At 45.6% G+C, this 13,281-nt stretch overlaps 1 protein-coding gene across 1 annotated transcript; it reads left to right on the plus strand.

The window, feature by feature from the left end:
* Nucleotides 1–506: 506 nt before the first annotated feature.
* On the plus strand, nucleotides 507–12,506 carry LOC137535376 (oocyte zinc finger protein XlCOF22-like). Its single transcript, XM_068257206.1, has 5 exons — nucleotides 507–538; nucleotides 2,366–2,489; nucleotides 2,601–2,698; nucleotides 2,811–3,324; nucleotides 10,870–12,506. The coding sequence occupies exons 2-5, from the start codon at nucleotides 2,456–2,458 to the stop codon at nucleotides 12,129–12,131; spliced, it is 1,908 nt and encodes a 635-aa protein (XP_068113307.1). The 5' UTR covers nucleotides 507–538; nucleotides 2,366–2,455; the 3' UTR covers nucleotides 12,132–12,506.
* The last annotated feature ends 775 nt before the right edge of the window (nucleotides 12,507–13,281 follow it).

Here is a 13,281-nt window from a genome sequence, read left to right on the forward strand (position 1 = left end):
TGGGGACTGAGAGGCTGATGACTGAAAATGTTCTGGCAACCCTCCAGGAGCAGGAGCAGAGGTAGCAAACCCCTGATGCATCACCATGGCAACGGCTGACACACCACTCATACGGTGACCTGCACTGTGCAGCTTTCCACTGGCCCAAACATGCTATCAGTCTCCGGGATGTCAGTATATTGTTTCCAGTCTGGTCCAAGAAACTTCCTGTAACTATGGAGCCACATCCATATGGCAGCTTTACATCTCCAGCAACTATCTGGGCACTAATAATTATAATGATTATTCATTTTTATTTTTCATGTTATTAATTATTATGATTATTATTATATGTGATGCGTTTTAGAAGGGGCTGTTTGCAGCAACAGAAATTACAATAATAATAATTTTTCCAAAGTTCAGTGGAGGACATTCCACAGAGGCTGCAGTTAGCCTATTCACCACAAGATGGCGATCACTCAGACAGGAAATAATGTAGCCACAGACAGGAAATTTAAAAAACACAGCAGGAAGTGGACAGGATACATTGTCGGAAGAGGTATTTTTGTGATTCTTGTTATATACTAGCAAGTTTATTCCTATTCGGCATTGCAAAAGTTGTATGATTAGCACAGACATGGGTATGGGGGAAGCAGTGGGGAGATTAGTACAGACATGGGTATGGGAGAGCAGTGGGGGGATTAGTACAGACATGGGTATGGGGGAGCAGTGGGGGGATTAGTACAGACATGGGTATGGGGGAGCAGTGGGGGGATTAGTACAGACATGGGTATGGGGAGCAGTGGGGGATTAGTACAGACATGGGTATGGGGGAGCAGTGGGGAGATTAGTACAGACATGGGTATGGAGGAGCAGTAGGGGGATTAGTACAGACATGGGTATGGGGGAGCAGTGGGGAGATTAGTACAGACATGGGTGTGGGGAGATTAGTACAGACATGGGTATGGAGGAGCAGTGGGGAGATTAGCACAGACATGGGTATGGAGGAGCAGTGGGGAGATTAGTACAGACATGGGTATGGGAGAGCAGTGGGGGGATTAGTACAGACATGGGTAAGGGGAGCAGTGGGGGATTAGTACAGACATGGGTATGGGGGAGCAGTGGGGAGATTAGTACAGACATGGGTATGGAGGAGCAGTAGGGGGATTAGTACAGACATGGGTATGGGGGAGCAGTGGGGAGATTAGTACAGACATGGGTATGGGGAGCAGTGGGGAGATTAGTACAGACATGGGTATGGAGGAGCAGTGGGGAGATTAGCACAGACATGGGTATGGAGGAGCAGTGGGGAGATTAGTACAGACATGGGTATGGGAGAGCAGTGGGGGGATTAGTACAGACATGGGTATGGGGGAGCAGTGGGGAGATTAGTACAGACATGGGTATGGGGGAGCAGTGGGGGGATTAGTACAGACATGGGTATGGGGGAGCAGTGGGGGATTAGTACAGACATGGGTATGGGGGAGCAGTGGAGGGATTAGTACAGACATGGGTATGGGGGAGCAGTGGAGGGATTAGTACAGACATCGGTATGGGGGAGAAGTGGGGGATTGGTACAGACATGGGTATGGGGGAGCAGTGGGGAGATTAGTACAGACATTGGTATGGGGGAGCAGTGGGGAGATTAGTACAGACATGGGTATGGGGAGCAGTGGGGAGATTAGTACAGACATGGGTATGGGGGAGCAGTGGGGAGATTAGTACAGACATTGGTATGGGGGAGCAGTGGTGGGATTAGTACAGACATAGGTATGGTGTAGCAGTGGGGGGATTAGTACAGACATGGGTATGAGGGAGCAGTGGGGAGATTGGTACAGACATGGGTATGGGGGAGCAGTGGGGAGATTAGTACAGACATGGGTATGGGGGAGCAGTTGAGAGACGCGAGACCCAACACTCTGGATGAGCTTAAGGCCGCTATCGAAGCATCCTGGGCCTCCATAACACCTGAGCAGTGCCACAGGCTGATTGCCTCCATACCACGCCGCATTGAAGCAGTCATTTCTGCAAAAGGATTCCCGACCAAGTATTGAGTGCATAACTGAACATAATTATTTGAAGGTTGACTTTTTTCGTTTTAAAAACACTTTTCTTTTATTGGTCGGATAAAATATGCTAATTTTTTGAGATAGGAATTTTGGGTTTTCATGAGCTGTATGCCAAAATCATCAATATTAAAACAATAAAAGGCTTGAACTACTTCAGTTGTGTGTTTTTGAATCTAAAATATATGAAAGTCTAATGTTTATCAGTACATTACAGAAAATAATGAACTTTATCACAGTATGCTAATTTTTTTAGAAGATCCTGTATAGTAATATCAAGGAGTATGTCTCGGTGGTGACTGTATCATTGTTTGTGTCAGGTTCCTACCAGGTGTCAGGATGTCACAGTCTGTTTTTCCATGGAGTAGCGGCAGTATAAAGAACGACAAAAGACCCTCTACAAGGACGCCATGATGGAGAATAAGCCACACCTCACATCACCAGGTAAGAGTAGACTTTAATTTCTTGTACAGGAGAGAGCAGTATGAAGGATCCACCTAGATCATCTGATCACATGGAGACAATGTATTCAGTCAGTGTGTGTGTTTCCTACAGATGTATCCAGTAACAGAAACCCAGCAGAGAGATGTGCAGGTCCTCTTTATTCCCAGGATTGTCCACAGGAACATGACACCATATTTCAACATTATCAGGTAGGTGGAGCTGAGAGTCATTATAGATCCCAAACTGTATGATATTATTTCCTTCTGTGTACGGTGTTGTCTGCATTGACATTATAAATTGCTTCTTATTTTGTGCATTTAGGGTGGAGAACTGATACATGTAAATGATGTGGTTAAAGAGGAAGTAGAAGAGACGGATGTGAGGAGTGATCAGCAGTCTGCAAAGGAGGGTAATATGATGAGGGCAATTAAAGAGGAAGAAGAAGAGACATGTGTGAGGAGTGATCAGCCATCTATGGAGGAGGGTGACATGATGAGGACAATTAAAGAGGAAGAAGAAGAGATATATGTGAGGAGTGATCAGCAGTCAACAGAGGAGGGTGACATGATGAGGACAATTAAAGAGGAAGAAGAGACGTATGTGAGGAGTGATCAGCAGTCTGTGGAGGAGGGTGACATGATGAGGACAAGTAAAGAGGAAGAAGAAGAGACGTATGTGAGGAGTGATCAGCAGTCTGTGGAGGAGGGTGACATGATGAGGACAAGTAAAGAGGAAGAAGAAGAGACGTATGTGAGGAGTGATCAGCAGTCTATGGAGGAGGGTGACATGATTAGAGCATCTAAGGAGGAAGACATTATTCCAGGGATGAGTATTGGTGAGTGAAAAAATTAGATATTCAAAATAATTGTTGAACTGACTAACAAATATGCCCCAGCTGTGCACAGTATAGATCACATGATGCCAATAATTGGGGGAGGGGCTGTAAGAATGTGAGTGATATTTGGGGAGGGGGGGGGGAGGGGAGACTAAAGTGAAAAGTAGCTAAAATATCCCTCTAGTAAACAACTATGCCAAGTGCAATTATGCTAAACAGGCATTCACATGAGGAACGACACCAATTCCAGATACCTAAAAATTTCTCCAACTCCACAGCCCTGGTCATATGCATAGCCCCCCCCCCCCCCCCCCCTCAGTGACGTACTCTCTGCTGGGCAGGAAGTAGGAAGTACAGCTTCCCATCAGTGTGTGCCACACTTTTACTGATTGCGTCACCCATAGACTTCCATTACCCCAAGCACTGTGTGTTATGTGTGGTGCTTGCAGAAATGTGCTGCTGCCCTTGTGTCGTCTCAGATACTTCCAGCGCATTGCAACGGATCGCAATAAGTGTGAAAGTCCTTATAGACTTTGATTGCTTTTGCGGCCTCTTGTGGTAAAATAGGGTAATGCAGAAAGGTTTCCCCTGCAAGTGTAAAATGGGACTATTATACTGAATGTGGTATTTTATTATCCGAATATTTGTTACCAAAACAGGTTTCAGTGAATTGAACTCCGTGTGATCCAAAAATTGGTTTAAATCTCTACAAATTTAAAGAGACCCTGCAACAAAATGTTCAGCCTTATTTCTTCTATCCTATTGTAATAGATAGCGGAGAGGCCGCCGCGGCGGTGAGCAGCATGGCGGCCGTCTCCGCGTCTCAGCCGGCGGCCTCCGCCGCGCAGTTACATGTTGGAGTTTTGCCTGGTCCCTCAGTTGCACATAGACTGAGGGCTACGCACGCGCGCGCCAGGCGACAGGACCTTTATGCAAGTAGAAGGGGAGTCAGCTGATCAGCCGGTCAGCTGACTCCAGTAGTGCTCCGGATTGGCTGAGTGACTGGGGCGGCGCTGTGGAATGCTCTGAGTATATATAGGACCTGCCTGTCAGTTGTTCTTCGTCTGCTGTTGCAAATGCTACATGTTAGCACTCAGACCTTAGTCAGATCCAAAAGTGTGCTAGAACCAGCAGGAGCTGGGGATCCACACTTAGTCAGATTCTGTTCATAGCTAAAGTACTAATTGAATTGTATTATTTGTTATGACCCTCTGCTAGCCTTGACTACTCTTCTGCCTTGTGATTCTGTGCCTATGCCTATCTGATCTTGTTGCCGACTCAGCTTATACCTTACTCTGATTTAGTCTTCTGTCTTTGTACCGTATCTGTCCGTGTGTTGCCGATCCTGCTTGTCTGACTCTCCTACCCTCACCAGTGAGCTTAGTTCTGGTGAGGGATTCTCAGTTTAGTAATCAACCTGAGGGGCAGGTGATTAAGACTGTACTGCAGCTATCTTATACAGTCTTAATAACCTGCTCCTCAGGTTGATAGTTATAGTACAGTCTGAATCACCCGCTCCTCGGGTGATAAGTACCTTCTGTTTTACTGTGCATCACCCGCTCCTCGGGTGAACCGATCACTATTCATCTGCATCTCCAGCCTGCTGGAGTACTGATTCCAGAGTCCTTTAGAGATACTTCCCTCTACCAGCTCCTCTGGGATAGTGGGTATCTCTATCTATATTTACTGTTGCACCAAACACTTATCTTACACCTGGTTGTCCTGTGTCTTGCTATACTCGCATTATTGGTGATTCGGCAGATCACCACATAATCAGGTATAGCATCTGTATTATTGGTGATATTGCATATCACCAATAATCAGAAAATCTGTCCTTGCTGACACCAATCGTTACACCTATAAGTTCAATGTGGTCTGTCTTACTGCAGCCTTTCCTAGTTGCACAGTGGCTGTATTATCTCTGTTATATAATCTAATCTTTCTTTTGTCGGCTGAGACAGGAATGTGCTGCTCTGCTGTGATAGGTAGAAGTTATGCGCACCCTCTCCAAGCCCCCTCCAGGCTCTGTATGAGTCACAGACTGAGCTTCTCTCAGCCTATCACATGCTGGTTAGCAGCCATGTCTTTTGTTTGTAAACACTGACTAAAACTGGCAATTACAAGCCAGTATCTCAGCAGGGAGTGGCCGAAATGGCAAAGAGGGGCCCAGGAGAACATAATGAATAGAATGGTATGCTTTTTATTGTTAGAATTTTAGAGTACAGATTCTCTTTAAAGCTTTTCCCACCACCCCATATAGAGTTTGGCTCCGCCTGCAGCAGCCCCAGCACTTACCTCCCTGGGATCCAGCGCTGCAGTTCTTCCTCTATTCTCCAGGTGGCACTGTAACTCTGTAGTGAGAATGCAGTCTGTTGACATGATGACAAATAGCGCTCTCACCCGAGGGATACAGAGTCCAGATCCCAGAGGAGGTGAGGTAAAATGCCTGCTGCGCGCTATGCTGCATTAACCTCTCGGCGGCTACCACGAGTCAAGCTCTATTACCACTCCTGGCTTGTTTTTTCCACCCCGAGCCTGACTTGTGATAACCGCCAAGAAGGTTAATCTGCAGGGCATTGTCTGGAATCAGCTCAGACAGCCAGGTCTCTGTGAAGCAAAGAGCAGCAGAGTGGTAACAGTCCTTCTCAGTCCTGATCAGTAGTTGAAGCTTATCTAGTTTACTACATATCGACCTAACATTAAAGAGATTCAGGGGCGTTTTTAGGCATAGGCATTCCAGGCCACTGTCTGGAGTGCCATTGGTCCTGGGGGGCACTATGCCCCTGATTAAGCCCCACCACCTGAACTAAGGCATTCCCCCATGGGTGTTTGTTCCTCCTTCTGTCCCCAGACTACTTCTGCCTTCCTGTGCCTCCCTCTGTCCCCCTGTGCCTCCTTCTGTCTCTTTCTGCCAACTTCAGTCCCCCTGTGCCATCTCTGCCCCCCAGTCCAGAGATGGATTAATGTTAATTGGTGCCCTTGGCAAGCAACAACTTTGGGTTCACCCTTGATAGACACCTAGCTTTTTTGACTAGATTTGTTGGGGCCAGCATAAACTGGGCCCCTAGACTCCCTCTAGGCCCTAGGCACCTGCCTAATTTGCCTTTTGGATGATTTGACTCCGTGTGCATCCCTCTGTCCCACTGTGCCTCCTTCTGTCCCCCTTTGTGCCTCCCTCTGTCCCCTTTTCCCACTCTGTTCCTGTCCCCCTCCTTTTTCCCCCAGTCCAGTGTGTAATGGCAGAGTATTGGACAGCAGAAGTTGTGTTCTTACATCCCCTCTGGAGTCCAGTGCTGTACCTGGACTCCAGAGAGGAATGACCAACATGTCTATTTTCTGCTCCCTCTAGTGCTGGCACCTCACTCTCCTCATGTAGTGTGCAATCATGCTACATGTGGTAGGAGATGCTGGGCACTAGGGCGAGTGGTGAGTGGACAGGCGGAAGCACAGCACTGGACTCCAGCGGAGCAGTGAGGGTTCAGCTTCTGCTGCACTATACTCTGCATTACACACTAAGCTGGGGTAGTGCAGGAAGAGGGTGTGCAGCAAAATGCGACAGGATTGTTGAGTAAATCATACTGCACGTGGTTCATATTTTGGTGTGTGTGTATTCTTTTTTTTGGGGGGAGGGAGTGACTGGACTTCTTGTCTGGAGTGACAAAAAGGCTAGAAACGCCCATGGAGACTAAGAGTATGATTCCAGGTAGTGGTGAACACAGTCCTCTACGCTGAACGCGCACCTGGATCCCGGAGAGCTTGCCTCTTCTTCTCAGCCTCACTGCCTGATTCAGTACTGTAGCTCCGCTGGTCAGAATCCCCAGAAGGCTAAGCGTAGATTAAAGTGGACCTGAAACTTACTCTCTGCTCTAAAAGATATGCAAAAGCATAAATAACCTTTAAAGCGGTATCGTCACCATAAAAATCAAATTTCAACAGCAACTGGTCTGAGTGTATTAAGTGATAAAGATGCTAATCCTGCATTCAAAACTTTCAAAACTTTTTCTGCTGTTATGATTTGGAGTTATCACATACTTAAGGAGCACTGGCCCTTTAGTAGTTGTGCCAAAGAATTGCATGCTGGGGGTTCTTTTTATCTATAATATATTCCTCCTCTTCCCTGCCAGCTGCTTATCTGAAACCTGATCCCCTGCTCACTTGTGTTTACAAGCAAGGCTGAGGCGACTTAGCGATTGGAGGAGACAAGAAAAAAAGTAAAGGGCAGAAATGACATCACGGGTTAGCCTTAACTGTGGGCAAAATACATGGCCCCCACCACTAAAAGAATTCTCATCATTTACTATATAACATTCACTGAAATCAAAACGTGGACAGTATAATACTAAGTATTTATCTACTTATATATGTGTTTTTTTTCCCTGGCATAGTATGGCTGAACCTACTGCTTTAAACAGAAAACATTTGTTTGTTACAGCTGAAACGAATCCTAAAATTAATCTGCACTGTTTCTACTTCCTGATTCATGGAAGCAGACATATTGTTTACATCCTGTGCTTTCAAATGAGCTTATCTCCCCTCTCTGCTATGGCAGTCATGTGACACAGGGGAGAGATCAAATTTAAACTTATGATTAGACTCAAATGATGGGGAATTAGACACGATAAACTCTCTAAATACGTACAGGGTGCATTTCTGTTTTCCTTTTGTCTTGTGCAAGAGTTCAGGTCCACTTTAAATATCCAGGGGTAGATCAGGTAGAGCTAAGTCCTGAATGCTCAGGGGATGTTCGCTGGGGAAGATGATGTTGAAAAACATATAAAACAAAAAAAGACAAAGCAACTTGCCGAGGCTGCCATCGCCAGGCACCTCTCAGACTAAACTAGAGAACAAAACTGTCCTTTGACCATTTAACAAGGGGGGGAGTTTTATTGGAGCCGTCAGGTGTTGTGGATTTGCTTGTACAGTTTGTGTAGATTACCAAGAGGAACAGGTCCTTTCCCAACACCATTGTGGCTGAATGGGGGTACCACCTTGCTTTACACACAGGGTGCTAGCCTATCATTTGATGTCAAGTTGGTTCAAGTTAACTAAATACATTAACTGGCTTAACTAGGTGACTATGTGTTCTATGGTAACACTATGTACAAAATAAGACAAATCTGTGTAGTCATTAAGGTATAGAGGCCCCATAGCATCACTACATAATATCAGTGCTGCTTCTTATCCTAGGAATTTTTACTCCCTCTTCCTACCCCTAGAGGGGGTGCTTCCTGCATTTGTTCTATGACACACCTTGGGGCCCTCATACACTTTGCCGGAGTATTACACATGTCAGTCCCCTCTAGGTGTGAAAATAGGGATTAAAAAAAAATCCCAAGAGAGCAGCAGCACTGATTTTACATATAGACGCCATGTGGCCACCAGGTCTTACTGACTACATGGATCTGTCTTCCTTTCTACACCTTTACCATAAAACACACTGCTGACTATTCCAGCCAGATTCTCTGCTCTGCATGGCCTGACCTATATTCAATTCAATTCACTTTATTGTCATTGTGTAACACAACGAAATTACTTTTCATGACAACCCCACGGTGCATATAGGGAACATAGTGATAGTAACAAGGAAGAGAAGAAATTATACAGGTATGCCAGGTATTACAGATGTTTAACCACTTGATGACCCACCCTTTACCCCCCCCCCCTTAAGGACCAGCGCTGTTTTTAGTGATCTGTGCTGGGTGGGCTCTGCAGCCCCCAGCACAGATCAGGGTGCAGGCAGAGCGGCCAGATCGCCCCCCCTTCCCCCCCCCCATGGGGATGATGTGCAGGGGGGTCTGATCGCTCCTGCCTGCCTGAGGTTTGCGGGGGGGCACCTCAAAGCCCCCCTCCGCAGCGAAATTCCCCCCCTCCCTCTCCTACCTTTCCCCCCTGGTGATCGGGGCTGCACAGGACGCTATCCGTCCTGTGCAGCCAGTGACAGGCTGTCCCCTGTCACATGGCGGCGATCCCCAGCCGCTGATTGGCCAGGGATCGCCGATCTGCCTCACGGCGCTGCTGCGCAGCAGCGCTGTACAGTGTAAACAAAGGAGACATATGTCTCCTACGTTTACATTTAGTCTGCGAGCCGCAATCAGCGGCTCGCAGGCTATTCACGGAGACCCGCTCCGTGATCTAACAGGAAACGGCCGCTCGCGCGAGCGGCCTTTCCTGATTAATTAGGGAGGCACCTGGTGACGCAGATCTGCGTCGCTGGTCCTCCAGCTACCACTTTGCCACCGCACGGTATGAGTGTGCGGTCGGCAAGTGGTTAAACAATTTGTACACAGTGTTAATTATTTCAGAGAGGATTCAGAGTTCATCAAGTTTATGGCGGATGGGAAAAAGCTGTCTTTCAATCTGTTTGTGTGTGTGCGGATTGATCTAAAACGTTTACCTGATGGAAGGAGCTCAAACAAGGCATTTCCAGGATGAGTGTTGTCCTTGATAATGTTTTTGGCCCTTCTCAAGCTGCGAGTATTATACAAAAGTTCCACTGATGGTAGTTCAGTGCCAATAATGGCTTCTGCTGTTTTAACAACTCGCTGCAGGGCTTCTCTAGTAGCTTTGGTGCAGCTGTTGTACCAGGCCGTCATGCAATTGGCCAGAACGCTTTCTATAGTGCATCTGTAGAAATGAACCAGCAGCTTCTGTGGGAGGTTAGCGCTCCTTAGTTTTCTCAGAAAGTAGAGGCGTTGTTGTGCTTTGCCAGTTAGAGCTAAAACATTGTCAGCCCAGGACAGGTTCTCTGCGATGGTGACTCCCAAAAATTTGAAGCTGGAAACTCTCTCCACAGCCTCTGCATTGATCATTAGCGGTAGGTGAGTAGTCTTTTTGGTGGTCCTAAAGTCCAGAATAATTTCTTTGGTCTTCTTTGTATTTAATAACAGGTTGTTAATGTCGCACCATGCAGTCAGGTTCCTAACTTCTTCTCTGTATGCAGCTTCCTCATTGTCTGATATAAGCCCAATGACAGTCGTATCATCTGCAAACTTAACAATTATGTTTGAGGTATGGATAGGCTGGCAGTCATGGGTGAAAAGTGCATAGAGGAGAGGGCTTAATACACAGCCCTGTGCCACTAATATTATGTTTGTGGCTTGTATGATTAGCAGCTGCAGCAGGACTTGTAATTCCATTAGGAATAGTGGCCGTGTTGTTTGGCCTCGCTCTCCCTGATCTCCCCACACTGTATTCTTGGATTGTAGGTTACTTTTAGCAGAAGCAGTTAGTTCTCCAACTAGGGCAGATATAGCCACAGCCCCGCCCTCTTGTCACAGCCTCCAAAGAAGCGCTTGTGCGTGAAACTTCCATCAGGCTCCCAGAAACCAGCACCCACCATTATCCACCCCCGCACCGGTATGTGTTTAGTCTCTTCTAATGGACTGTGAGGTGATGATGTAACACACAGCCTACTTGTCTGCACATTGCCAAATAAAGGAAGTTGTACAGCAGTGCCGACCATCCTCTTTCCTTTCATCCCTAATGATAATTGTTCCTCCCCTCAGAATTCTCTAACAGGAAGTGATGATGTTTCTCTATTTGCAGGGCGGAGTCCTGGCATCAGGAACCTCTCAGAGACTCGTCTCTCTGCATCCACAGACTGTACAACGGATGATGATGTCACTGGACAAGAGTCTCCTGCAGATATCCTGGTGACCCCAAATATTCCCCCAGACTCTCCTCACCTGTCTAACCCCGAGGGGCCTCATAGCCAGCACAGCTCTCCTCCTGCTGGAGGGTCTCATTCCTGTTCCGTGTGTGGGAAGTGTTTTATACTGAAATCACATCTTGTCATACATGAGAGATATCACACTGGTGAGAAGCCCTATTCATGTTCTGAGTGTGAGAAATGTTTTGTACAGAAATCACATCTTGTGAGACATGAGCGATCTCATTCTGGAGAGAAGCCATATTCATGTGCTGAGTGTGGGAAATGTTTTGTACAAAAATCACAACTTGTCACTCATGAGAGATCTCACACAGGTGAGAAGCCTTATTCATGTGCTGAGTGTGGGAAATGTTTTGCACATAAATCAAATCTTTCCTATCATGAGAGATCTCACACTGATGATAAGCCCTATTCATGTGCTGAGTGTGGGAAATGTTTTGCAAATAAATCAAATCTTTCCTATCATAAGAAATCTCACACTGGTGAGAAGCCCTATTCATGTGCTGAGTGCGGGAAGTGTTTTGTACAAAAATCACATCTTGTCATACATGAGAGAACTCACACTGGAGAGAAGCCCTATTCCTGTGCTGAGTGCGGGAAATATTTTGTACAGAAATCACAGCTCATTAGTCATAAGAGATCTCACACTGGTGAGATGCCGTATTCATGCGCTGTGTGTGGGAAATGTTTTGCACATAAATCGCATCTTGGATATCATGAGAAATCTCACACAGGTGAGAAGCTTTATTCATGTACTGAGTGTGGGAAATGTTTTGCAAACAAATCAAATCTTTCCTGTCATGAGAGATCTCACACTGGAGAGAAGCCTTATTCATGTGCTGAGTGTGGGAAATATTTTGCACAGAAGTCCCAGCTCATCAGTCATAAGAGATCTCACACTGGTGAGATGCCATATTCATGTTCTGAGTGTGGAAAATGCTTTGCACATAGATCACATCTTGCCTATCATGAGAAATCTCACACAGGTGAGAAGCCCTATCCATGTGCTGAGTGTGGGAAATGTTTTGTACAGAAATCAGAGCTTGTCAGACATGAGAGATCTCACACTGACTCCCATAGGCAAGGGATAGGGAACATTAATCACCAGTCCCCACTGCCAACCCACAATTTTAACTAAAGATGTAAGGCACTTCTTGATTGATATAATTGTGGATGGTCATTGGTTCTGTTCTAGATTATTACTGGATCCTACCTATGTCCCTCCCTTTTTTTCCCCAACCTCCCCTAATTTCTCCCCTCCCTCCTCACACCCACCCCTTTCCCCCTTTCTCCCCCCCCCCCTCTTTCTTCCCCTCCCCCCTTTCATCCCCTCCCCCCTTCCTTCCATCCACTGAGTGAACCATCATTGCATAACTCAAAACATAGATAATGACTGAATACAATCTTGTTGGGAGCAGTAACAGGACCTCTTATGGTTCAATGTAGAGTCATTTATGTATGGACTGTTTCCCAAATATATGTGTATACATTGATGGCAACTTTTCACTCTGTTTGTACCTTTCTTTTTCTTAAAAACTAAATAAAATCTTATTACTGAAAAAAAAAAAATCTTACACTGGCGAGAAGCCCTTTCCATGTGCTGAGTGTGGGAAATGTTTTGTGCAGAAATTATCTCTTGTCAATCATGAGCGATCTCACTCACTGGGGAAAAGCCATATACAGTACTTAGGTCCATATGCTATTCATGTTTTCTCCTAAGATTTCTCCATCATTTTTCATCTTCTATTTAGATTAACTTTTCAGTACTTTGCAATTATTGTTATTATCACATAACTCACATTTTTGTATCATCAATCCAAAACATTTTTTTTTTCAAAATGAATCTATCTTTTCTGAATTAGCTTTTGCATATAACAAGTGATTCTGTTTATGATGTGAATGTAGATAGGATTTCTCTCTCGTCAGCATGCCATACAGATGTTATTTGTGCAAATTATGTTGAAATTGTAAAAGGATACCCCATCTGCAGCTAGTTGCTCTTGCAGGTCTTTGGAAGTGATCTCTGTTTTGTATGTAACCATTCTCATAATCTAATAATACTCTGAATATCCACCTATATTTTTCTTGGCTTGCCAGGCCTGAGTTTAACAGCAATGGTGCCTGTCGCCTTCCATTTCCTGATTACATTCCTTACAAGTGACAATGACATTTTAAATCTATGAAATGGCTTTTTGTGGCCGTACCATAAACCATGATACTGAACAATCTTTGTTTTCAGATCTTTGGAGATTTGCTTTGAGGATTCCATGCCGTCACTCTTCAGCAGA

Source organism: Hyperolius riggenbachi, chromosome 10 (genome assembly GCF_040937935.1).
Source record: "Hyperolius riggenbachi isolate aHypRig1 chromosome 10, aHypRig1.pri, whole genome shotgun sequence".
In the NCBI taxonomy this organism is placed as follows: domain Eukaryota; kingdom Metazoa; phylum Chordata; class Amphibia; order Anura; family Hyperoliidae; genus Hyperolius; species Hyperolius riggenbachi.

Excerpts from the sequence above, each read along its gene's own strand:
- LOC137535376 (XM_068257206.1), top strand. The coding sequence starts at position 2,456 with ATGATGGAGAATAAGCCACACCTCACATCACCAG. Across the intron at positions 2,490-2,600 it reads GCCACACCTCACATCACCAG|ATGTATCCAGTAACAGAAAC; the intron begins GTAAGAGTAGAC and ends TGTTTCCTACAG. Across the intron at positions 3,325-10,869 it reads TATTCCAGGGATGAGTATTG|GGCGGAGTCCTGGCATCAGG; the intron begins GTGAGTGAAAAA and ends CTCTATTTGCAG.